Here is a 27,374-nt window from a genome sequence, read left to right on the forward strand (position 1 = left end):
GCAGTGCTCCTGGAGTAAGTGTTGGGCTGGAGAGAAAACACAATATCACACTGGGTGAGGAACGAGCGGCATTCAGTGGGCTCCCCAGGGGCTCCGGAGATTCGAACTAGGCAAGTCAGTTAAGAACAAATTCTTATTTTCAATGAAGGCCTAGGAACAGTGGGTTAACTGCTTGTTCAGGGGCAGAACAGAACAGAACAGACAACAACAACCTTGTCAGCTCGGGGGTTTGAACTTGCAACCTTCCGGTTATTAGTCCAACGCTCTAACCACTAGGCTACCCTGCCACCCCGTAATGCTTGACAGTTCTGTTTATGTTTGCAACGCAACAGTTCATTGGTTGCAGAGCAACAGCTTGTGTTTTATAAGGGGATGTGGTTATGAGAGGGTGGTTTTCAGGGTTGAGTTAAATATATTCTGCTTTATAAAAGGCGTAGAGTAAGAGAGCAAGGAAGTCACAGAGTGAGCTGTGAAGACATGATCTACACTAGATATTAGATCATTTTGTTATCTTGTAATGACTTTTGATTGATTCTGTTCAATCTAAAACAGTTTGCGTATGTTATGTTATTTGAACAGTATGTCATATTATTTATATTTTATGTGACTATGTGGGTCAAAAACACTTGTTTTCATTTTCCGTTTGCAAAACGATTTCATGGGGTGTGCCCTAATGAACACAACCCTTTCCTCTCCAGATGCTGTGCCGGCTCCAGTCAGGCCCCTGGTCTGGTCCAGGTCAGGAAGTAGTTGAGACAGGCAGCCCATGTTTGAGGGCTGTCTCGATTGTTTGAGCCTTTAGAAAGAAACTCAATAAAAAACAAATAGATCCGAAATAAAGCCCAAACATGTGTCTAATTTATTCATCATCTGCAGGAACAGGAAAAGGGGTGAGGAGACAACAGGATGAGCTGGAACCGTGCCAAGATCATATCCATTGGCCTGTGATTGGCTCGCTAGCATATAACGGGACTGTGTGGAATTGTGTGTGTTGAATGGCTAGAGGAGGAACTTTGGGACAGAATAAACTGGTCTGTGAAGTGAATGTACATTGACCCATAAAAACCACTCCAAGATCAGTGACAAACCACTTACCCACTGTGCAAAAAACTGGTTGCATCAACGCTGTTTCCATGTCATTTCAACCAAAAAAAACTGATTGGGTTTTCAAAAATTCATCAACGTAAGGGAATTCTGTATTTTTTTCACCTAACTTTTAACCGATGACAGGGTGAAATTTGTAGTTGATTTCACGTTGAATTCACATTCAATTCAATAGTTGACAGCTCAACCAAATGTAAATCCAAACTAGACGTTGAACTGATGCCTGTGCCCAGTGGTTATGCATTACAATCAGTCAGGCTATTATGGTGAACGTGCCCATTTTTCCAAGTCTTGGGTAATATGATGAAGCAAGAAGGGTAAACTCAAAGGGTTAAACAGAGGGGCGAACTTTAATCTGACATGACATTTGACATGATTTAGGGTTTTTGTGTATTTAGTGAAAATGTTTATTTTCCTTGGTACTGTAGCCCAGTCTCACTGACTGGCTTTAACGTCAGCTCTGAATACAGTCTGTGGTGGACTATTTATACATCTGTGTTCCACTTCTTTTCTAGTAGGGTCCAGAACATGTACAGCAGGCTAAATACTGTTGTAATCCTATGTATAAGAACTACAGGCTTTGTGTACATACTCATTGTGACTGTGAGGAAGTACATCTGCCCACTAAGCGATTCTTTGTGTTTTTATGTATTGTAAGAAAGTTGTTGGGAAATGAGCTACACTAGATGAATTATTGGCAGTGATTATTTTGTAAGGTATAAATGGTAGGTTATCAAAATGTTTTTTCAAAATGTTTTTTGAACTTTCCAGCAAAAATAATACATTTAAAAATATATATATTATATAAATGTCCTAAAGCAAAAAATGCTGCTCCTCCCTGGGCACCAGAACGAATCTAGTCAAGGCCATGCCATGCCCCACCTGCTCAAATATCTCAAAACTGCATCTGTTTAATCTTCTCTGCATTAGTTCACAGTATCATTTGACAGTGTAACTTAGCCAGAGTTCACTCATCACTACCATAAGAATCCTTGGCGCCTACGGGCAGTACGTACAACAGACCCACACTAGGAATCTTGATGAATTCTTTGATCCATTGTTGGCACCACTAAAGTCTTGCCCAGGTCAGATTCTAGTCACACTAGGGTCACAGTACAGTAAAACTGCTGCTCCTCCCTGGGCACCAGAACGAATCTAGTCAAGGCCATGCCATGCCAGTTGTCTGTCACCACTAGGTCCACAGATCACCAGAGCTCCATGCCTGTGCTATTGTTTAGGAGCGAGGAACACTGGCTTATTCCAGATGGCCGTTCCCACCCGTCACCCAAATGTCCTCACCCCAAGACCCAAATTAGACAGAGCTAGACTTGTATGAACAGACCCTATATACATTTATTGGGAGCTAAGAGTTATAAGATGGGAGGTAAGGACCCATTAGCATTAGTTAGTATCCAATATTTCCTCCATCTTGTAGCAATATCAGTTATTTTTAAGTCTTGGTTCCATTAGTTTACTTTTTAAAGAGATTGGATAGTTGGATTGGCTCTCTGCAAGGTTTTGTAGATCATATAAATATAGTTCTCTCACAGAAATAGGATTCCCTCAACATTACTCTGATGTCCAAAAGATTCCGTAAAATATCTACATTGGTCAATCCAAAATTGCTTTTAATGCTGTCATGGAAATAAATGCATTTCCTGTTACCTAGTCATTTTGTTGATCTCTGCCCTTTAGGGTTCCATGACAACAACACAACCTAAACTGGCCTTCTCTCTCTCTCTCTCTCTCTGGAAGATGTCAGGATATCAGGATGGCGTCTGCCAATGAGAGGACATCCCTGTTTTGTGCCCCTTTCTAATGCAGTTTCATCCGATTATGTAGTATTTGTGTACATTTTTTGCTTTAGGACATTTATATAATATATATATTTTTAAATGTATTATTTTTGCTGGAAAGTTCAAAGCTTCTAAAGTTTTGAATAGAAAAGGCCATACAAGAAGGTCAAAAGCCTTTTTGGCATCACCAGCCATTATTGGTAAATCTATATCATTTGTTTTTTGCGTAAATTGTAAATTGCTCTGGATAAGATGTAAAATAGTCCATCATGTTGCTTGATTGGTGGTTAGGATGTGTCACACCCTGATCTGTGATTGTCTCCATCCCCTCCAGGTGTCGCTTCCCCGGTGTATTTATCCCTGTGTTTCCTGTCTCTCTGTGCCAGTTCGTTTTGTCAAGTCAACCAGCGTGTATTTCCCGTGCTCCTGCTTTTTCTATTCTCTCTTTTGCTAGTCCTCCCGGTTTTGACCCTTGCATGCCCTGACTCTGAACCCGCCTGCCTGACCATACTGCCTGCCCTGACCTCGAGCCTGCCTGCCACTCTGTACCTCCTGGACTCTGACCTTATTGTGATCTCTTTGCCTGTCCACGACCATTCTCTTGCCTGCCCCTTGGAAACTAATAAGTATCAGAGACTCAAATCATCTGCCTCCCGTGTCTGCATCTGGGTCACGCACTGTGTCCTTATAGGTAGGTCAAAATGAGGCTACATGAAAAGTGGAATACTGTTAAAATAACCGTGTGTTAGTCTGGGTTTTCAATGAATTTATGTCAATTACAAAGCTCATCTATATTTCCTCAACCGCATTTCCTGTCATCAAATGAAGTGTCTACAGTGGTGAGGCGTGCCACTAAGGTGTTGACAACACCATAACCAAAAAGAACACTGTGTCTCTATAACGTTGTCAGAAACGCCACGTTGCACTCAGCCCTCCTTCTTCCTCTTCTAAGACAAATCATAACTGTACTAGCAAGACTAGCAGAAGTACAGTTGATATACTGTTGAATATGTGTTATAGAATGACAACGAATGTTTAAGAAATAGAATAGTGGCATTAATAGTTAAAATCCTAAAGAAATTGATTATGATTGTGACACAACAGCGATGATGATATTGTTCCTTTGAGTAAAATGTTGAATGTGCATTTTCTGTGTGGACCAAATAAACCACACATTCTAATCCTGTGGTTTGTGTGGATGACTATTCTGTTTTCTGTCATTCAAAAGCTAAATTGTGCTGTCCTATACTTAAAAAAATTTAAAATAAAAGTTTAAAATAAAACATTTACTTTAAACCAAAATATTTGATTTACGCACAGTTCCCAGAAAGAAAATGACTTGTTTTTAATGTCCATTGTTAGTGGATTCTACTGGGAGCTTTGTATATTACACTACATTGTTACATTGTTATCAGTATGAACAGACGCCATCTGCTCAAAGACGAAAAGGAGAGAACCATATATTTGTCATCACCACCATTAATAGACAACCACAGCCTATGGGAGTGTGTCCAAGCAGTGTTCTGTATAACAATGAACAGTCTCACTACCCAGACTCCTTAATGTCTGATTCAATTTAGACCATACAGTCTGATAGAGTGGAGGAAGTGGAAAACAAGGTTGTAGATAGAAAGACATAGAGCACAGTATATATCTATAATATGACATTTGAAATGTCTCCATTCCTTTGGGGAGAGAAAAAGAGAGAGAGTGTGTTCACAAACACAATCACACCCTGCAGAGCCCCAGGACAGCAACACAATTAGACCCAACCAAATCATGAGACAACAAAAATATAATTACTTGACACATTGGAAAGAATTAACAAAAAAAACTGAGCAAACTAGAATGCTATTTGGCCCTAAACAGAGAGTACAAATGTTCCCCTTGCCAATAAAGCCCCTTAAATTGGAGAGAGAAAGAGAGAGAGAGGCCAGTTTAGGTTGTGTTGTTGTCGTGGAACCCTAAAGAGCAGAGATCAACAAAAACAAATCAATAGCAGCAGTTGAAAAACCCCCCTCCTCGTTCTCCAACCTCATTTCCCCCCCTCACTGTCTCAGGGGCGTGACTCAACACCAGCGGCTCAACTGAAGCTCTGCCCAGAAACCTCTTAGTATGTCAGTGAGCCAGACACAGCCCAGACCACCACAGTCAAACACACAGGGTGGAAGAGAAGGAGAGCGAGTCAGAGACAGAGAGTTCTAGGCAAGTGATGAGAGCACAGTGACTACTTGTCATTTTCTCACTCATCTGGTGATGTCAGCAGAACTCAATCTACTAGACAGAAGCTTGACTGAGTTGATGGATACGGGTGCCATTTTTCTTCAGTAAAACAACCCTGAGAAACTCCTGAGAAGAAGAGAAGACGGATCTTTATCACACTTTTGAATAGACCGTTCAGATAGGGGCAGAGTTTCAGCCCTGGTCTAATCTTGTGCGTTGTGATTCTCATAGAAGAGATAGTGAGATTATTCTTCACCATGACAGGCAGACTGCATCTCCTGATTCTGGGTGAGTCCTTTTTGTAAACTGTTTACACAGAAATCATGTTACCATGGAGAAGGTTGTGTGTTTTTTAGAGAAAGCACTAAATCAGACAGTGTTTATGTTTGGTCGGGGATGGTTAGATGAAGAGTAAAGTAAAAGACTTGAAGAGGCAAATCATAACTTGAATTGAATTTTCACTTAGTCTCCCATTGATATCAAAGCATAACTAAGTGTTAATTTGACTTAAATTAGGATTTGCCTGAAATGCTAACGTGCAAATTCATTGGCAATTCATCATGATCGGAGTCCCAAAGGAGGTCACTACAGGGTTGAACACCTCTCAGCTTAGCCTGCTCCAAGATCTGTTCTTACTGTCTTTACAACCCCTATGGTCATGGTCACATGCCAAACACAAACAGATCTGGGACCAGGCTACTCTCAGATTGCATTAGACATAATTTGAAACTACATTTAGGAACAACTGAAAAATTTTATTAAGTAAAGTGGAATGTTGGAGTCAGCGGTGGAAAAAGTACCCAATTGTCATACTTAAGGAAAATTAAAGGTACGTTTATAGAATATTACTCAAGTAAAAGTGAAAGTCACCTAGTAAAATACTACTTGAGTAAAACTCTAAAAGTATTTGGTTTTAAATGTACTTAAGTATCAAAAGTAAATGTATATATCCTTTCAGATTCCTTATATTATGCAAACCAGACGGCACAATTTTCTTGTTTTAAAAATGTATGGTTAGCCAGGGGAACACTCCAACACTCAGACATCATGTACAAACAAAGCATTTGTCCTTAGTGAGTCCGCCAGGCAGTAGGGATGACCAGGGATGTTCTCTTCATAAGGGTGTAAATTGGACCATTTTCCTGTCCTGCTAAGCATTCAAAATGCAATGAGTACTTTAGGGTGTGAAGGAAAATGTATGGAGTAAAAAGTACATTATTTTCTTTGGGAATGCAGTGAAGTAAAAGTAGTCAAAAATATACATAGTGAAGTACAGATACACCAAAATTCTACTTGAGTAGTACTTTAAAGTATTTTTTACTTAACTACTTTACACCACGTGCCATTGTGTGTGCAACGGTTGGAATCCATTTAAAATCCTGTTAATAGCCTGTTGAAATTGTTGAGTTGTTCAGTTTATTGCAACTATTTTACATGTGGCTAATAGATCTGTCTTGCTTCCTTGTGGACTCCCTTTTACGGCATTAGCATTTATACTTTTTACTGGTTCATTGAGTAAGACAGAGCAATAGGGACACAGCTCTTAATATCGAAACAATGACACTCATCAGAACTGAATGGAACCTCAAGGACAGACCATTGTCATAACACTGAATTACTTTTGGGAATCTGAGGACTAAAAGCCTGAAGGAGCACATTCAGAGGTATTAGCAGTAGACAGAGAGACCGCCAGAGAGAGACACTCTCCCTATTCTTCATCCTAGACTCTGTTCTTTGGCCTTTATTAACAGTGGTATCTATAATAGAGGCCGTCTGATTAATCAGAATGGCCGATTAATTAGAGACGATTTCAAGTTTTCATAACAATCGGTACTCTGCATTTTTGGACACCGATCATGGCCGATTACATTGCACTCCACGAGGAGACTGCGTGGCAGGCTGACTAACGATGCGGTGCCTGTTAATTTATCATTGAATCACAGCCTACTTCACCAAACGGGTGATTTAACAAGCGCATTCGCAGAAAAAGCACTGTCATTGCACCAATGTGTACCTAACCATAAACATCAACGCCTTTCTTAAAATCAATACACAGGTATATATTTTTAAACCTGCATATTTAGTTAATATTACCTGATATCATGAATTTCTTTGAACTAGGGAAATTGTGTCACTTCTCTTGCGTTCTGTACAACAGAGTCAGGGTATATGCAGCAGTTTGGGCCGCCTGGCTCGTTGCGAACTGTGTGAAGACCATTTCTTCCTAACAAAGACAGGCAACTTCGCCAAACAGGGGATGATTTAAAAAAGCGCATTTGCAAAAAAAGCACTATCGTTGCACGAACGTACCTAACCATAAACATCAATGCCTTTCTTAAAATCAATACACAGAAGTATATATTTTTAAACCTGCATATTTAGTTAAAATAAATCCAAGTTAGCAGGCAATATTAAACTAGAAACATTGTGTCACTTCTCTTGCGTTCATTGTACATAGAGTCAGGGTATATGCAACAGTTTGGTCCGCATGGCTTGTTGAGAACTAATTGGCCAGGATTTTACGTAATTATGACATAAGGTTGTCATAATGTTGTCATCAGGTTGTGCAATGTAACAGGAATATTTAGACTTATGGATGCCACCCGTTAGATAAAATACTGAACGGTTCCGTATTTCACTGAAAGAATAAACATTTTGTTTTCGAAATGATATCATATTAAAATAAAAGTGTTCATTCAGGATTGTTGTAATTGCCATTATTACAAATAAGTAAAATTGGCCGATTAATCGGTATCGGCTTTTTTTGGTCCTAATCGGTCGACCTCTAATCTATACTCTGTGATCTCCCCTGAAGCACCCCACAGTCTGATAACACTCACACCCCTCACCCATATGGTCTTTGAAACTCACACATGTGCATGTACACACACAAACACAAAAACACACACATGTATGCACACACATACACTTTCTGAGAGAAAAAAAATATCCTTGTTGCCATGACATCACAGCAAGGTGCTAACATTCAGTGTGATTTCTCACTGCTGTGAAGAAGACAGGAAGTCTTTGATGACACGTTGCAAGGGGTGGCTAATTGAGGTGAGCTAACTATCCCTCTTTAGGTGCATTTGGTTAGTTAGTGTCTCAATGGCTGAAACCTTTTATGTCAAATTCTTTAGAATTTAGAAGTATCAAATAAAATAAAATGCATTGGGCAGACCACGCCATCCTCTGGAGAGCCCTGTCTTTGCGGACGGTGCAGTTGCCGTAATAGGCGGTGATACAGGCCGACAGGATGCGCTCAATGGTGCATCTGTAAAAGTTTGTAAGGGTCTTATGGGCCAAGCCAAATTTCTTCAGCCTCCTGAGGTTGAAGAGGCACTGTTGCGCCTTTGTCACCACACTGTCTGTGTGGGTGGACCATTTCAGATTGTCAGTGATGTGTGCGCCAAGGACCTTGAAGATATTCACCTTCTTTACTGCGGTCCCGTCGATGTGGATGGGGGCATGCTCCCTCTGCTGTCCACAATCTGCTCCTTTGTTTTGTTGAAGTTGATTGACAGGTTATTTTCCTGGTACCACTCCCCCAGGGCCCTCACCCCTTTCCCTGTAGGCTGTCTCGTCATTGTTGGTATCAGGCCTACCACTGTTTTGTCATCTACAAACGAACGTGACGGACGTGGCCACGCAGTCATGGGTGAACAGGGAGTACACAAGGGGGCTGATCACGCACCCTTGTAGTGCCCCTGTGTTGAGGATCAGTGCACTGGAGGTGTTATTGCCTACCTTCACCACCTGGGGGCGGCCCATCAGGAAGTCCAGGACACAGTTGCACAGGGCGGGGTTCAGACCCAGGGCCCCGAGCTTAATGATGAGCTTGGACGGTACTATGGTGTTGAAGCTTGAGCTGTAGTCAATGAACAGTATTCTTACATAAGTCATTGACCAGATGGGATAAGGAAGTGTGCAGTGGGATGGTGATTGCATCATCCGTGGATCTATTGAGGCGGTATGCGAAATTCAGTGGGTCTAGGCTGTCAGGTAAGGTATGATCCTTAACTAGCCTCTCAAAGCACTTCATGATGTCAGAAGTGAGTGCAACGTGGCTATAGTCACTTAGTTCAGTTACCTCCGCTTTCTTGGGTACAGGAACAATTGTGGACATCTTGAAGCAAGTGAGGACAACAGACTGGGATAGGGAGAGGTTGAATATGTCCGTAAACACTCCAGCCAGCTGGTCTGTGCATGCTCTGAGGATGCGGCTAGGGATGCCGTCTGGGCCGGCAGCCTTGCGAGCGTTAGCATGCTTAAATGTCTTACTCACGTAGGCCACAGAGAACGAGAGCTTACAGTCCACGGCGCTGTGATTCCCTAGAAGCGGGCAAAGGTGTTTCGCTTGTCAGGTAGCAAGACGTCTTGTTTTCCCTTTAAAATCCGTGATTGTCTGGAGTCCCTGCCACATAGGTCTCGTGTCTGAGCTGTTCAATTGCAACTTCACTTTGTCTCTGTACTGACATTTTGCCTGTTTGAATGCCTTAACAGAGGGCATAACTGGACTGTTTGTACTCAACTATATTCCCAGTCACGTTGGCATGGTCAAATGCGGTGGTTTTGCAAGAATGGTGCCATCTATCCACAGTCGTAATAGTCACAGTGGGAACAACATCCCCTATGCACATCATAATGAACTCAGTCACCGTGTCAGTGTATACATCAGTGTTATTCACAGAAGCAACCCGGAACATATCTCTGTCCGCGTGATCAAAACAATCTTGAAGCATGGATTCCAATTGGTCACACCAGCATTTAATAGTCCTTACCATGGCTACTTCCTGTTTTAGTTTCTGCCTATAGGAAGGGAGGAGCAGGATGGAGGCGTGATCTGATTTGGGCGTGGGAGGGCCTTGTAGCCTTCCCAGAAGGGAGAGTAGCAATGGTCGAGAGTTTTTTAAGCTCGCGTGACGCAGACGATGTGTTGATAAAACTTCAGTAGTGTTTTCCTCAGATTTACTTTATTAAAGTCCCCAGCTACAATAAATGCGTCCTCGGGATATGCGGTTTCCAGTCTGCACAAAGTCCAGTGTAGTTCCTTGAAAGCCGTCATGGTATCAGCTTGTGGGGGAATATACACGGTTGTGATGATGACCATAGAGAATTCTCTCTGGAGGTAATGCAGACTGCATTTGATTGTGAGGAATTCTAGGTCGGGTGAACAAAAGGACTTGAGTTCCTGTACATTACCACAATCATACCATGAGTAGTTAATCATACATCTCTGCCTTTCTTTTTCCCGGAGAGTTCTTTATTCCTGTCTTCGCGATGTACAGCTGGCTGTATGGAAGGGGACAGTATGGAAGGAGATCCTCGCCCTAAACTTGTCTACTTTATTGTCCAGGGACTGAACATTAGCGAGTACTATACTCGGGAGCAGTGGGTGGTATTAACGCCTCCACCAGCAGCATCTTAGAGCAGTCACTGGGATAAGTGGAATTGCCTTGGGGGGTAAAAACAAAGGATCAAAGTTACCGCCGCTCTAATATTCTAAAGTTATTTCTGGCTGTATGTAATAATGCAAAGGACGTTCTGAGCTAATAAGGTGAGAAATAACATACAACGGAGCCATGAACAGGGCGACCATGTCTATCAGCGCCATCTTGAAAGCTATGCAAGGGGAAATAGATTATAAGCCTTGAGAGGCAACTAAGGGTAGAATAATGACAAGCCATGATGTCAACTGTCACACTCTGGCAAAACAGTTATCTGTGGAGGGAAAACACGGTAGATCCATTCTGCTACTCAGTTCAATGGTAGCAACTGGAAAGTTAGTGTCAGTCTGGTTGGCAGATGGAGTGGAAAAGGATAAATGGAGGGTTGTGAAGGGAGAGAACAAAGCTACTGTATCAGAGAACATTGTTTGACAGATGGTTCCTCAATGAAAAGTTACACTATTTAAAAAACGTTTTTTCTTAATATTTTTTACTAGTTAGAGTGAAACAGACAGCACCATAAAAGTGGAACTTAAACAGTGGCTACACGTCATTTTAGAGGACTCTCTCTGTGACCACAACATTCCACACTACTGCTGCCTCTTCTCTCCACCCATTACCACAATGGACTGACTACCCATTTACAGTGCCTTGCGAAAGTATTCGGCCCCCTTGAACTTTGCGACCTTTTGCCACATTTCAGGCTTCAAACATAAAGATATAAAACTGTATTTTTTTGTGAAGAATCAACAACAAGTGGGACACAATCATGAAGTGGAACGACATTTATTGGATATTTCAAACTTTTTTAACAAATCAGAAACTGAAAAATTGGGCGTGCAAAATTATTCAGCCCCTTTACTTTCAGTGCAGCAAACTCTCTCCAGAAGTTCAGTGAGGATCTCTGAATGATCCAATGTTGACCTAAATGACTAATGATGATAAATACAATTCACCTGTGTGTAATCAAGTCTCCGTATAAATGCACCTGCACTGTGATAGTCTCAGAGGTCCGTCAAAAGCGCAGAGAGCATCATGAAGAACAAGGAACACACCAGGCAGGTCCGAGATACTGTTGTGAAGAAGTTTAAAGCCGGATTTGGATACAAAAAGATTTCCCAAGCTTTAAACATCCCAAGGAGCACTGTGCAAGCGATAATATTGAAATGGAAGGAGTATCAGACCACTGCAAATCTACCAAGACCTGGCCGTCCCTCTAAACTTTCAGCTCTTACAAGGAGAAGACTGATCAGAGATGCAGCCAAGAGGCCCATGATCACTCTGGATGAACTGCAGAGATCTACAGCTGAGGTGGGAGACTCTGTCCATAGGACAACAATCAGTCGTATATTGCACAAATCTGGCCTTTATGGAAGAGTGGCAAGAAGAAAGCCATTTCTTAAAGATATCCATAAAAAGTGTTGTTTAAAGTTTGCCACAAGTCACCTGGGAGACACACCAAACATGTGGAAGAAGGTGCTCTGGTCAGATGAAACCAAAATTGAACTTTTTGGCAACAATGCAAAACGTTATGTTTGGCGTAAAAGCAACACAGCTGAACACACCATCCCCACTGTCAAACATGGTGGTGGCAGCATCATGGTTTGGGCCTGCTTTTCTTCAGCAGGGACAGGGAAGATGGTTAAAATTGATGGGAAGATGGATGGAGCCAAATACAGGACCATTCTGGAAGAAAACCTGATGGAGTCTGCAAAAGACCTGAGACTGGGACGGAGATTTGTCTTCCAACAAGACAATGATCCAAAACATAAAGCAAAATCTACAATGGAATGGTTCAAAAATAAACATATCCAGGTGTTAGAATGGCCAAGTCAAAGTCCAGACCTGAATCCAATCGAGAATCTGTGGAAAGAACTGAAAACTGCTGTTCACAAATGCTCTCCATCCAACCTCACTGAGCTCGAGCTGTTTTGCAAGGAGGAATAGGAAAAAATGTCAGTCTCTCGATGTGCAAAACTGATAGAGACATACCCCAAGCGACTTACAGCTCTAATCGCAGCAAAAGGTGGCGCAACAAAGTATTAACTTAAGGGGGCTGAATAATTTTGCACGCCCAATTTTTCAGTTTTTGATTTGTTAAAAAAGTTTGAAATATCCAATAAATGTCGTTCCACTTCATGATTGTGTCCCACTTGTTGTTGATTCTTCACAAAAAAATACAGTTTTATATCTTTATGTTTGAAGCCTGAAATGTGGCAAAAGGTCGCAAAGTTCAAGGGGGCCAAATACTTTCGCAAGGCACTGTACTATCATACAGACTGAGGAGGTTTACAGTCATTATCACACAGTCCCATGCCAGGTGATGGCTTCCTGGTAAAAATGGGTGTGAACCTCCGGACAGCCGTGTGCAATTCAGGGGTTATTATGGGCATGTCCTGTGAGCACAGTTGCCGTAGGAACAATCTGCTGAAATCCAGATAGGGGGTATACCTTTTTAAACAGAGAGAGATAAACCTTTTAAACCTTTACAAATTATTGCTGCAAGTGTCTGTGTGTGAACCCTCTCCAACTGATTCATGTTACAACCTTACAATCATAGTCAAAGGTTGGTTCTACACAAGTAGTTTTGTCATGTACTTGTCAATATTACACATGTTCAGGGCACTCCCCCAATACCATTAATGTTCTGTGCTATCCAGGATCCTTGGGACGTCCCTACCATATTGAATTTGAAATGTAAAAAGGTAAGGGTGAAGGTTAGGGTAAGGTGAGGGTTAAGGTTAAGGTTAGGCTTTAGGGTAGGGATGTTCCAAGTATCCAGGATAGCACTGACCATACGATAATGGGACAACTTATTGTAGAATCTGCCTGTTGCTTACTCTGCAGCTCTTCACCTTGCCCTGCTGATGGAACATGTATCAGGCTGTCCTAAAGGATTCTCTAAAAATGGGAAAATTTGCATTGGTATGTACATGTCTGTCTTGTATTATATCTTCTATATAGAGTTGAAGTCGGAAGTTTACATACACTTACGTTGGAGTCATTAAAACTCATTTTTCAACCACTCCATAAATTCCTTGTTAACAAACTATTGTTTTGGCAATCTACTTTGTGCATGACAAGTAATTTTTCCAACAATTGTTTACAGACAGATTATTTCACTTATAATTCACTGTATCACAATTCCAGTGGGTCAGAAGTTTACATACACTAAGTTGAATGTGCCTTTAAACAGCTTGGAAAATTCCAGAAAATTATGTCATGGCTTTAGAAGTTTCTGATTTGAGTCAATTGAAGGTGTACCTGTGGATGTATTTCAAGGCCTACCTTCAAACTCAGTGCCTCTTTGCTTGACATCATGGGAAAATCAAAAGAAATCATCCAAGACCTCAGAAAAAAACTTGTAGACCTCCACAAATCTGGTTCATCCTTGGGAGCAATTTCTAAACGCCTGAAGGTACCACGTTACTCTGTACAAACAATAGTACGCAAGTATAAACACCATGGGACCACGTAGCCGTCATACTTCTCATGAAGGAGACGCGTTCTGTCTCCTAGAGATGGACGTACTTCGGTGTGAAAAATGCAAATCAATCCCAGAACAACAGCAAATGACCTTGTGAAGAGGCTGGAGGAAACAGGTACAAAAGTATCTATATCCACAGTAAAAATGAGTCCTATATCGGCATACCTTGAAAGGCCGCTCAGCATGGAAGAAGCCACTGCTCCAAAACCGCCATAAAAAAGCCAGACTGCCGTTTGCAACTGCACATGGGGACAAACATCGTACTTTTTGGAGAAATGTCCTCTGGTCTGATGAAACAAAAATAGAACTGTTTGGCCATAATGACCATCGTTATGTTTGGAGGAAAAAGGGTGAGGCTTGCAAGCCGAAGATCACCATCCCAACCGTGAAGCACGGGGGTGGCAGCATCATGCTGGGGGGGTGCTTTGCTGCAGGAGGGACTGGTGCACTTCACAAAATAGATGGCATCATGAGGTAGGAAAATTATGTGGATATAATGAAGCAACATCTCAAGACATCAGTCAGGAAGTTAAAACTTGGTTGTAAATGGGTCTTCCAAATGGACAATAACCCCAAGCATACTTCCAAAGTTGTGGCAAAGTGGCTTAAGGACAACAAAGTCAAGGTATTGGAGTGGCCATCACAAATCCCTGATGTCAATCCCATAGAAAATTTGTGGGCAGAATTGAAAAAGCGAGCAAGGAGGCCTACAAACCTGACTCAGTTACACCAGCTCTGTCAGGAGGAATGGGCCAAAATTCCCCCAACTTATTGTGGGAAGCTTGTGGAAGGCTACCCGAAACATTTGACCCAAGTTAAACAATTTTAAAGGCAACTCTACCAAATAATAATTGAGTGTATGTAAACTTCTGACCCACTGGGAATGTGATGTAAGAAATAAAAGCTGAAATAAATCATTCTCTACTATTATTCTGACATTTCACATTCTTAAAATAAAGTGGTGATCCTAACTGACCTAAGACAGGGAATTTTTAATTGGATTAAATGTCAGGAATTGTGAAAAACTGAGTTTAAATGTATTTTGCTAAGGTGTATTTAAACTTCCGACTTCAACTGTATATCTCTCTTACATTTTGAATGACCATTCCCATTCCCCAACCATTCTACCTCTCTTCACACTTTCTCAATGCCTCTGTCTTTGACCCCAGATGAGAATGAGTGTAATCCTCCTAGTGAGGACTATAACAATGACACTGAAACACCACATATCTGTGGTGAGAATGCAGCATGCATCAACACCAATGGAAGCTTCTACTGTCAGTGTGGTCTTGGGTTCAGATCATCATCACAGCGGATTAACTTCACAGCTGACTCACCTGAAAAATGTATAGGTAAACAACTCTCTTTTTTAGTTACCTTATAGCATTTACATACATTGCAGTCCTGGCCAGAGATCACAGCACTGCTGCAATTTTGGAATCCATACACTTATTCGCTATAGTGACTATACTGTACTGAACAAAATATAAACTCAACATGCAACAATTTAAAATATTTGACGGAGTTACAGTTTATATAAGGAAATCAGTCAATTGAAATAAATAAATTAGGCTCTAATCTATGGATTTCACATGACTGGGAATACAGATATGCATCTGTTGGTCACAGATACCTTAACAAAAAGGTAGGGTTGTGGATCAGAAAACCAGTCAGTATCTGGTGTGACCACCATTTGCCTCATGCAGCACAACACATCTCTTTTGCATAGAGTTGATCAGGCTGTTGATTGTGGCCTGTGGAATGTTTCTGGATATTGACGGGAACTGGAACACACTGTTGTACATGTCGATCCAGAGCATTCCAAACATGCTCAACATGTCTGGTGAATATGCAGGCCATGAAAGAACTGGGACATTTTCAGCTTCAAGGAATTGTGTACAGATCCTTGCGACATTGGGCTGTGCATTATCATGCTGAAACATGAGGTGAGGGCGGCTGATGAATGGCACGTCAATGGGTCTCTGGATCTCATCACAGTATCGCTGTGCATTAAAATTGTCATAGATGAAATGCAATTGTGTTCGTTGTCCGTAGCTTATGCCTCCCCATACAATAACTCCACCGCCACCTCTGTTCACAATGTTTACATCAGCAAACCACTCGCCCACACAACGCCACACATGTGGTCTGCGATCGAGGCCGGTTTGAAGTACTGCCAAATTCTCTAAAACAACATTGGAGGTGGCTTTTGGTAGAGAAATAAACAAATTCTCTGGCAACAGCTCTGATGGACATTCCTGAAGTCAATTGCACGCTCCCCCAAAACTTGAGAAATCTGTGGCATTGTGTTGTGTGACAAAACTGCACATTTAGGAGTGGCCTTTTATTGTCCGCAGTACAAGGTGCACCTGTGTAATGATCATGCTGTATAATCGGCTTCTTGATATGCCATATTATCTAGGCAAAGGAGAAATGCTCACTAACAAGGATGTAAACAAATGTGTACACAACATTTCAGCTCATGAAACACGGGATCAACACTTTACATGTTGCGTTTATATTTTTGTTCAGTGTATATTCTACGTTTGCATTTGAGGTGTGACTGACTATTCCTTTCTCTGTGTCTCAAGACATCAACGAGTGTTTGGAGAATAAGGACACCTGTGGTCCCAATGCAGAGTGTAACAATACATTAGGGTCCTACTTCTGCATCTGCAATGAGGGGTTTGTCACCAGTACTGGAGTGGAAAGATTTATATTTGGCCAAGGAGTCACGTGTGAAGGTAAGATGCCAAAGAAAACTAGGGATTAACACTAAATATCAAAATATGTGTACAGTACAACCAGAGAGCATATCAGGCATATACAGGATGTCATCCTGTATGAAATGGTGAGAGTTTCCTTTTCCTAATGGTCGTTTTTACCCACATGTAGATAGAAACGAGTGTGTGGACAACATCACAATTTGCGGGAAGCATGCACAGTGCGTCAACACATCAGGCAACTACTCCTGTGTCTGCAATCCAGGGTTTGGCCTGAAGTCTGGCAAAGCTCAATTCACAGGGAATAGAGAATCATGTGAGGAAATAACAGATCAGAAAGCCACCACAGACCAGACAGCAACCACAGACAGTGAGGATGCTCAAGGTGCTAAAGGTATGGGAGGAATTGTATTATCACCCTGGATGGGTTTTCTAGAAATCCTGGTTGGAGGCCTCCAGATTTCCTGCTAATTCCAGGAATCTTCCAACTGGGATTTGGGGAAAAGCTGGGAATTTTAAGATTTATTTTTTATTTTTTATCTATACCCCTTGATGTATTTTGTTCAATTTCTCCTCTTCCTCATGAAGCACCAGATACTAATTTCTTTATGACCAGAATGTGTAATTGATATTATGTGAATTGATCGGTTTTAGGTAGATCTGAACATGTTATGAAAATGTCACCTGTGCTTTCTGTCATTCCTTTGTAGACTTGTGTAAAATAAATAAGTTTATCTGTGGAGGGAATGGAACGTGCCATAATGCCACCAACGGTGGCCATCGGTGTGCGTGCCATGCAGGATTCACCAACTACGGAGACCCGCAGGGGAGATGTACTGGTGAGAATCACATTTATAGATCATCATTCTCATTGAGATGGAGCTGTTTCAACATTCGAATTGCAATACTTCCACTGCATGATCAAGTTGTCATCACTTAATTTCATTGTCATCAATAGTTTCATCAATAGTTTCATTTAAGATGCCTTTTTCACTCATCTCTTCTCTTTCCACAGAGTTGAACTGTGACACGTTTGCGAGCGAGAAGCATCTTAAGATGGTAAGCCACATGAGTATACAGTGTAATGATTCACACCTACAGGTATCTGCAGAACAACATACAGACTAACTTTCTCCTCTCTCTACTCATCCCTCATTCTCAGGTCATCCCAGGTCTGCAGGATGCTGTAGCCCTGATGAGGACCAGTTGTCTGGAGTTGAGTGAGAGTAATACAGCAGAACAAGTCGATGGAGAGGCCCTGCTAGAGGTACTACTCCTTATGTATATATTTATATTTGAGGCCCTTATTTATATTTGAGGCCCTTATTTATATTTGAGGCCCTTATTTATATTTGAGGCCCTTATTTATATTTGAGGCCCTTATTTATATTTGAGGCCCTTACTTATATTTGAGGCCCTCTTACTTATATTTGAGGCTCATTATAACCCAGGCATCCATCATAGAGGTTGACATATGCAGGTTCCAACTCAGCCCACACACATTAAGGAAAGGATACATGCAGGGAAACAACGACTGATGGTACTTCTAGCTTATAATGGAAACTAGCCTCCTTTCGCTGTATGACTTCTAAACATAGCATTGTGGTTAGTGTATGCCAAATATATAGTCATGTACCCGGCACAGCCAGAAGAGGACTGGTCATAGCCTGGTTCCTCTTTAGGATTCTTCCTTGGTTTTGGCCTTTATAGGGGGTTTTTCCTAGCCACCGTGCTTCTACACCTGCATTGTTTGCTGTTTGGGGTTTTAGGCTGGGTTTCTGTACAGCACTTTGAGATATCAGCTGATGGACCGTATAAATACATTTGATTTGATGTACATTTCGGAATTGGCCCTGACCCTGCTGTACATAACATTCTTCTTCTTCTTTTCTTCTTCTCTTATTTCTTGTGTTTTATTTCATTGATTTATTTGATCAGTTCTACTATTTTGATATTGAATACTGCAATGTTGCGTAGGGCTTGCAAGTTAAGAATGTCACTGCTCTTGTGCATGTGACAAATACAAGTTTCAGCCTCTCTGACTGTGTCTATGTACCGCTCCTCCCCCACCTCTCTCTCTGTCTCTGTAGACTCTGTTGTCTGCTATAGACAGGCTCCTGTCTGGCGGGCCTCTGAAAAATAACAAGGAAGTGAGTGTCTTGCTGGACCTGGTAGAGACTGCTCTGAGAATTATAGGACCTCTGCTGAAACACCCCGAGACCAGGAGGTTCAAAACTCACACCGGTAGGAGAACATCCTGAACTCAGCCATGAGTCCAGACAACATAAACTCAGCCATGATTGTTTTAGCTTTTGAAGCCACCTAACGGAAGACAAGTTGTTCTAACTTCCTTCGTAGAATATGTTCATTTGTCACATTTCATTGCATAATTTCCTGCGCACAAGTCTGCCTTTCTAGCAGATAACCATTCTGAGAGTTGTAACATCTCACCTACTGTAGGCCTGTTTGTGAAGATGTGAATGTATTTGCTTCCAGAGGTGGAGCTGTTGGTGCAGAGAAATGCCTCCTCACCCCAGGGGCCCCTCACCTTGTCCTCTACACACGCTCAGCTAGACAGCCACTGGGAGACTGCTGCTGGAGACACCTCCTACCCAGGTTACCATCTTCATCATCCTCATCTTCATGATCAGCTTCAACACTGCCATCATAATCCCACCACAATCATCAGAACCTATCTTTATAATGTAATGATATAATGTGAAATGAATGTACACAGTGTACAAACTCCTAGACTTAAACATTTGCTTTCTCAGGATTTGCAACGGTGTCCCTGCTCAGCTATAAGGGTCTGGAGACATCCACCAACCGTTCCTTCTCAGGGCTGCAGGCACAGGAGGGCCACAGCTTTCAGATCAACTCCAAAGTGGTGACGGCCACCATGAGTAACAAGGACACATCCTTTCTCAAGGAGCCAGTCACATTCACCTTCTCCCATTTGAAGGAGGTGAGGAGCAGAAGCATTACCCCTCTATCCCATTATTATGGTCTATGTGAAGGTGGCAGTATCAAATCTTCTTCATATGCTGCAATATATTTCAAGATCTATGCAGACATCTGAGTGAACCTGCTTTGCTTTTTCTGGGATGGTCACTGTGTGAAGTGTCCTGGAGTAACATAGTTTTTCTACCTCTCTTCTATGGTAATTATGAATGTTGTTTCCCAGTCAGATGAAGGGAACTACACCTGTGTGTACTGGGATGAGTTGGGAGAAGGGACCTGGTCTGATCGAGGCTGTTTCCTGGTGCAGTCCAATGCCACCCACACTGTGTGCTCCTGCTACCATCTCAGCAGCTTTGCTGTTCTTATGGCTCTCTATGAGTTCAAGGTGAGGGGGATTTCTCTCTTAGTCTGGCTGTACTTCTGTTGTAAGATAGAGCAGGAACAATGCCTTTCTAATAGTTTCATTTCACTTTCTATGTAATTGTGCAATAGGAGATCGTTTGGCTTTTAAAAAGCTTGCATTCATTTGAGAACAGTGAATCCATGAAGATTTTTTTGTTTTAAATTAGTTCTGTGTCTTGCCTGGCTAGATAGGGGTCCATTATTATTTCTCCAGGGGTATGTTGTCTATAATAATAAGACACATGCATGAAAGTTGTGTCAGTCACTGTGACTCACAGGAGGTTGGTGACACATTAACTGGGGCTCGTGGTAATGGAGTGGAATAAGTGGAATGGTATCAAATACATCAAACATATGGTTTCCATTTACTCCATTCCAGCCTTTATCATGAGCCATCCTCCCCTCAGCAGCCTCCACTGCTGTGACTATATGGTGACGTGTCTTCGCCTCTATTCCTCCCTCCAGGACACATTCCAGCTGCAGCTGATCACCTGGGTGGGCCTGTCCCTGTCCCTGCTGTGTCTCTTCATCTGCATCCTCACCTTCTCCCTGATCCGCTCCATCCGGAGCACCCGCAATACCATCCACCTCCACCTCTGCCTCAGCCTCTTCATCGCCAACCTGATCTTCCTCGTCGGCATCTCACGCACCGAGAGCCAGGTAAGCTTGCATCCAACCAATCACATATGCTCTGCCCTCGAGGCAGAATTGCCCTCGGGAACAAGATTGAATAAGGAAAACTCCACTGAGCTTTTCTAGGCGTGGGAGGTCAGAGGATGTGACAATGTGTGTAACATTTACATATGGCGTACGTACTCTGTCCATGTGGGTGGTGAGAACAATGTTTTAGTAGGAAGAAATGTTAATGTATGCAACGATTGTGTGTTCAGTTGTGGGTAACTTATTGTATTGTGAACCTTATCACTATCTACAGTATATGTCATTTCGTTTTCTCGATCACTCTCACCCTCACCCCTTTATTTCCTTTCTCTTCATCCCTCTCTTCCTCAGGCTGGTTGTGCGGTGGTGGCTGGGCTGCTTCACTTCTTCTTCCTGTCGGCGTTCTGCTGGATGTGTCTGGAGGGAGTGCAGCTCTTCAGGATGGTGGTTCTGGTCTTCAACACCACCTTCAGGCCCCTCTACATGATGGCGGGGGGCTACGGCGTTCCTGCTGTCATCGTCGCCATCTCTGCCCTCGCCAACGCCAAAGGATACGGAACAGAGCGCCAGTGAGTGACCACTACATTGATCCCTGACAGTATCATCTCCTGACTGGATTCCCTATATATTTGTCTGACTCTCTGTCCTTCTCTGTTGTGTACTATAGAGATCAGGTATTCGTGTGTCTTCATGTGTGCATTGTGTGTTTTAGCTGCTGGCTCAACCTTGAGGATGGATTCATCTGGAGCTTTTTTGGCCCTGTCTGTATCATCATCATGGTGCGTATCACAGATGAAAGGTGGAATAGTTTCATCACTCCTACTTACAATGTTTTGTGTCATGTTAGAGTTCTACTTATCTCCCTCTCCCCTCCTAGGTGAATGTTTTTTTCTTCCTCATCACAGTGTGGAAGTTGGCCCAGAAGTTCTCCAGCCTGAACCCTGACCTTGACAAACTCCGCAAAATCAAGTGAGCCGGCAAAGAAATGGACAATTCTCACACAGGCTGAGTTATAGCCCATAACAAAGGACCACTGTTTTTCCTGGTCAGAACATGTGGGGGGAAAAACAGGCCTTACTGTAAAATGACATGTTGTGACCCAGGCTCTCGATCTAACTTTGTGTGTTTGTCGCCTCCTGCAGGGCATTCACCATAACTTCAGTGGCTCAGCTGTGTGTGCTGGGCACCATGTGGATCTTTGGCTGTTTCCAGTTTGAGGAAAGCACGCTGGCCATGTCGTACCTGTTCACCATCCTCAACAGTCTGCAGGGGGTCCTAGTGTTCCTCATGCACTGCCTGCTCTCTAAACAGGTACGTCACGACTCATACGTCACGACTCATAACAACTATGGTGGATAATTAAGATGATGCATAAAAGCTGTTTACCATTGAAATAAATGGTCAAGGTTCTGTCTATGTAAATGGCCGTTCCCTCTCTCTCATGAGCATGCTCTACCGCATGCTCAAACATGGTCACACTAGAGAAGGAACGCCTACTTACAGAGACAGGAACAATGGAGGAATGAACAGCTGGTTCTGGTCTACTTATTCCCTTCCTCCCACCCCTGCTTGACCAGCTTTCTCTACTGTCTTTGCTCATAGTGCTCTCTTGTGCACCTTGTAGGTGAGAGAAGAGTATGGCAAGATCCTGGACAGCATCTGTGCACAACAGAAGACGAAGTACTCAGAGTTTTCCTCCAACCAGTCAAGCAACAGCAAATCACAGGTATTATCTCTTACTAATTGAGTAGCCAATATCTAAGAGAGCAGAAAGTCCTTTAATGTGATGTAAGTACATGTCCTCCAACACTGTTGAATTTGAGTGACAACGAACACGAGGAAAAGTTCTGCTTAAAAGTTCTGCATAAAAGTTCTGCGAGGTAAAGTTCTGCGAGGTAAAGTTATACCATATTTATTGTTTGCAGGAAAGTCATTAAGTATATTCTGACGAACTGCCCATGGAAAAAGAATGGGATGGTCAAATCTATTTCTGTCATGTACTAAGAAATTCTAGATCTTGAGATCTTAATACGTTTTAATAGATCCTCAAGGAAGATGGATTGCTTTGATTATACTACTTGATGATAAACACATAGCTCATACATTTATATGGACCGAATAATGACCATCCAAACTTCTTTGAAAATATTTATATTAATCTAATTAGATACAAATAACACTTACAGTTTTAAGACTCTACAAGTCAGTAGACTGTAAAGGAAATCATACTACGAACTATCACCCTCTGGTGCTCATAGAGATTATGAATATTATGGACACGTTGGAATTGACTGACATTTGCTCAGAAACCCGGATCTCGTAAGATAGACTTGGAGGAGGCTTAATCAAGCTAGTACTGCAGAAGCACTGAATAATCTATACACAACGTAAAAGGAGTTTGAGGAACTTATTCATGAGAAAATCGTGTTTAACTTATCTAAAAAAACAGAGCAAATTGGATGGAGAATGGCCAAAAATGCACCAAATTTTTCATAAACCTTCAATATAGAAACACAACCAAAAATAACCTAAGGAAAAAGTTACAAAGATGGATACATTCTTCTCACCAAAAGGATAAACATATTTTAAACAAGCTCTTGTCAAGTCCCTCAAACCTCATTTGACAATGAGTTTTGTGATATCTTTCTCCCAAAAAATCATGTTAAACTATTTCAGACACCAAAAAATGTTTGTGAAGGCCTAATTACACAGGACAATCTATGGTTGGCACTTGACTCTTTCAGATGGGAAAAACCTCTGACCTTGATGGCATTCCAATAGACATATATTCAACTTTTTATGAACTACTGAAAGATCCACTACTATTATGCTTTAATTAATCGTATATGAATTGCCACCTGTCGGACACAGAAAGAGTGAATGATCACTCTCTTACTGAAGCAGGAGCCAGGAAGGCAGTACAAAGCAGTATCTTTAAAAAAAATGCAAAAAAATGTTTTGAATTAAAAATGTCCTACCAGACATTATTCATCACGATCAGACGGGATTCTTAAAAGGAATATATATTGGAGACAACATTACACAACTACTAGAAATAATTGAAAACTACGGGAATGCAGGGAAACCAGGTCTAATCTTTATAGCAGATTTTGAGAAAGCCCTTTATCCTGTCTAGAATCTGTGTAAGTGCCTGGATATTTTTGGCCATCAAGGACAACGCTATGTCTGGTGCGAACCCAACACCTCTCATCACCTCGAGAACACCACCCTCACAGTGAAGCATGGTTGTGGCAGCATAATGCAGTCGGGATGTTTTTCCATCGGCAGAGACTGGGAAACTGGTCAGAATTGAAGGAATGATGGATAGCGCTAATTACAGGGAAATTCTTGAAGGAAACCTGTTTCAGTCTTCCAGAGATTTGAGACTGGGACGGAGGTTCACCTTCCAGCAGGACAATGACCCTAAGCATACTGCTAAAGCAACACTTGAGTGGTTTAAGGGGAAACATTTAAATGTCTTGGAATGGCCTAGTCAAAGCCCAAACCTCAATCCAATTGAGATTCTGTGGTATGACTTATAGATTGCCCTATACCAGCGGAACCCATCCAACTTGAAGGAGCTGCAGCAGTTTTGCCTTGAAGAATGGTCAAAAATCCCAGTGGCTAGATGTGCCAAGCTCATAGAGACCGATCCCAAGAGACTTGCAGCTGTAATTGCTGCAAAAGCGGGCTATTGACTTTTTTTTTGGGGGGGGGGGGGGGGGGGGGGGGGGGGGTAGTTATGAATGCTCAAGTTCTGTTTTTTTTTGTCTTATTTCTTGTTTGTTTCACAAATAAAATATTTTGCATCATCAAAGTGCTAGGCACGTTGTGTAAATCAAATGATACAAACCCCCAACAAATCAATTTTAATTACAAGGCAACAAACTAGGAAAAATGCCAGGGGGGTGAATACTTTCACAAACCACTGTAAGTCATATCGCTGTTCAGATGGACCTACAAACTGTACTGTTAGGAGATCTGAAAAACCATGATAAATCGATATTGAAATATGATTACACTCTTCGGTAAAGTATTTATCTTTAGAGTAATCTTGGTAGAAAGGGTACAAATAGAGAGGTTCAAGACCCATCACAGTAAAATAGAAGGATGTATTGCAAAAGGAAATAGTCAAATGGTACTGTACTAGGAAAGATGGGTTAGTCTGTGGACAACGGAGGGTTGGAATTAAGATTAGAGTGTACTGTATATGTGAGCGAAGATAGCTGTGAGTAGCAGTAGAATAAGTATTGTTGGCCGTTAGTTTTCTCCAATCAGGGGAGGATTGATAGTGCTGAAAAAATATAATAATAATAATAGGGGGATTAGAAATTAGACAAATTTGCTTGATAGAACCCAGAATCTGTAATATTATTAAGGCTGATCTGCAAGTTAAAGTTCTGCATAAAATATTACATTTACTGTATTATACAAAGGATATAAGCATATTAGAATATTTAGATACAAGTCAAATGTGCAAACATCCAAACTTGAGTACTTCAATCTCCATGTCTCAGAGGGCACCCTCTTATCAGGTTAACGGCCAATTTGGAATATTAGTTTTACAGCGCATTGTAAAATTCTCACTTCTTTCCCCATCCAGAGACATCTTTAATGAATCAGTCCATTCATTTAATCATTACTGACCATGGTTTGGGACATCATGTTCAGGCCTGAGCAGAGGTGTGATCAGTCTAGTCATTTCCTTCAAGTGAGATTGTTCAAAGGCAATTTTAAAAACCTTTCAAAGCACAACAAAGGAGGAAATGATTTTGATGATTTCCATAAAATAGGCAGACGTGTGATTCTGGGCCAGAGCCGATAGTCCCTAAAGATAATGAGGTGGGTGAGGAAGGTGTTAAGTCAAGCATTTTGTCTGGCAGGTGAAAGAGAGAGACAGCAGAGCCACTTGTGCATTAATAATGAAGGACTGTGATGAGAGTCTGATCAAAAAGCAACTGATTGATGTTGTTGTCTGTCTTTGCCCTCTCTCTGTCTGTGTCCCCCAGACATCCAAGAGCGCACAGAACACGGGAGAGTCTCAGATCTAGGGGGCTGGGCGCTGGTTGCTGGACATGACCCCATGATGCCTGACCTCGTGACCTCCTAGCAACACCTGGGAGTTTTATAAAACCATAATCACCCTTGTTTTATGACAGGCATAAGTTAATGCTTGCCTGGTCCGAGATCTGTTTGTGCTGTCTTGCCAAAAGAGCACAAAAGGACCAGGATAGATTGATGGGATGGTGGATGTCTGTTTTTTTTGTGACAACTTTATTTCTCTTTAAGCAGTATTGTGCACGTTTTTTAAAGATTCTGTAAATATTACTGTACTTTTTCATTGGGCTGGCCTGGATATTATTTTAAGCTAACTCCAAAGAGTAACGATAAAAAAGTTCTTTATTGTTTTACACTGATTTTCCTATTCACAGTTTCATGTGTCTTTTTCCAACCTTGAAATTCTTTGGATTATGTAATGCTGATGAGAAACCCCCCTCCTACTGTAGAAGAGTGGACTAGTCCTGCATGGTTTAACCAGGGACAACTGGATTATTACATTATGCATTATCCAGGTACTTTCTCTGATCTTAAAATACATAAACAGATGAAAGCAACAAAATATAAAAAAATTGTCATAAACTATCATGGTTTTATTAAAACAATTATTGTTTAAAACATAACCATCAAAGGTCGAGTTGTGAGAGTCAGATTGAAATCATGTCAGATTGAAATGTATATTTTGTGTATATAGTTTTACAATTGTATCTCAATTTTAAAAGAGATCAACCAAAATATGTACAAGAATCATGATCATGACTGTTATTGTTTCTAGTAAGGTGTGCATCCTGTCAAATAAGGACAAATGAAAATCATTGTAAATATTTTCTTAGCAAAGATCATTTATATTATTGTTTTTTTTACTGGGAAATGGCATGCTTTTACCACTGTACTGTAACTTCTCTGTTTTAGACTTTATTTGCCATGCAATATTTGAATTCAATAAAATATTAAAATATTTTGTATCTGTGTAGCTTGATTTTATTTAGTTAAATGTGGTTCAAGATACTGTACAGTGCCTTGCGAAAGTATTCGGCCCCCTTGAACTTTGCGACCTTTTGCCACATTTCAGGCTTCAAACATAAAGATATAAAACTGTATTTTTTTGTGAAGAATCAACAACAAGTGGGACACAATCATGAAGTGGAACAACATTTATTGGATATTTCAAACTTTTTTAACAAATCAAAAACTGAAAAATTGGGCGTGCAAAATTATTCAGCCCCTTTACTTTCAGTGCAGCAAACTCTCTCCAGACGTTCAGTGAGGTCTCTGAATGATCCAATGTTGACCTAAATGACTAATGATGATAAATACAATCCACCTGTGTGTAATCAAGTATCCGTATAAATGCACCTGCACTGTGATAGTTTCAGAGGTCCGTTAAAAGCGCAGAGAGCATCATGAAGAACAAGGAACACACCAGGCAGGTCCGAGATACTGTTGTGAAGAAGTTTAAAGCCGGATTTGGATACAAAAAGATTTCCCAAGCTTTAAACATCCCAAGGAGCAC

General features: G+C 41.5%; 1 protein-coding gene across 5 annotated transcripts in view; it reads left to right on the forward strand.

The window, feature by feature from the left end:
* Positions 1-26,824, forward strand: part of LOC139421542 (adhesion G protein-coupled receptor E5-like) — a 78,660-nt gene extending 51,836 nt beyond the window's left edge. The window contains exons 1-19 of one of the 5 annotated variants that reach the window (XM_071172542.1): positions 5,013-5,411; positions 13,418-13,495; positions 15,227-15,409; positions 16,649-16,801; positions 16,953-17,174; positions 17,491-17,619; positions 17,796-17,839; positions 17,943-18,047; positions 18,871-19,024; positions 19,277-19,396; positions 19,555-19,745; positions 19,965-20,126; positions 20,609-20,803; positions 21,155-21,372; positions 21,516-21,582; positions 21,681-21,772; positions 21,946-22,114; positions 22,428-22,529; positions 25,813-26,824. In XM_071172542.1, the coding sequence (XP_071028643.1) occupies positions 5,381-5,411; positions 13,418-13,495; positions 15,227-15,409; positions 16,649-16,801; positions 16,953-17,174; positions 17,491-17,619; positions 17,796-17,839; positions 17,943-18,047; positions 18,871-19,024; positions 19,277-19,396; positions 19,555-19,745; positions 19,965-20,126; positions 20,609-20,803; positions 21,155-21,372; positions 21,516-21,582; positions 21,681-21,772; positions 21,946-22,114; positions 22,428-22,529; positions 25,813-25,854 (2,457 nt within the window). In that variant the 5' untranslated portion in view covers positions 5,013-5,380 and the 3' untranslated portion in view covers positions 25,855-26,824. Of the gene's footprint in view, positions 1-5,012; positions 5,412-13,417; positions 13,496-15,226; positions 15,410-16,648; positions 16,802-16,952; positions 17,175-17,490; positions 17,620-17,795; positions 17,840-17,942; positions 18,048-18,870; positions 19,025-19,276; positions 19,397-19,554; positions 19,746-19,964; positions 20,127-20,608; positions 20,804-21,154; positions 21,373-21,515; positions 21,583-21,680; positions 21,773-21,945; positions 22,115-22,427; positions 22,530-25,812 lie in introns of those variants that run through there. The other 4 variants (XM_071172544.1, XM_071172543.1, XM_071172545.1 and 1 more) reach the window with 4 other exon arrangements.
* Positions 26,825-27,374: the final 550 nt, after the last annotated feature.

This window comes from Oncorhynchus clarkii, chromosome 12, assembly GCF_045791955.1.
Source record: "Oncorhynchus clarkii lewisi isolate Uvic-CL-2024 chromosome 12, UVic_Ocla_1.0, whole genome shotgun sequence".
Lineage (NCBI taxonomy): Eukaryota > Metazoa > Chordata > Actinopteri > Salmoniformes > Salmonidae > Oncorhynchus > Oncorhynchus clarkii.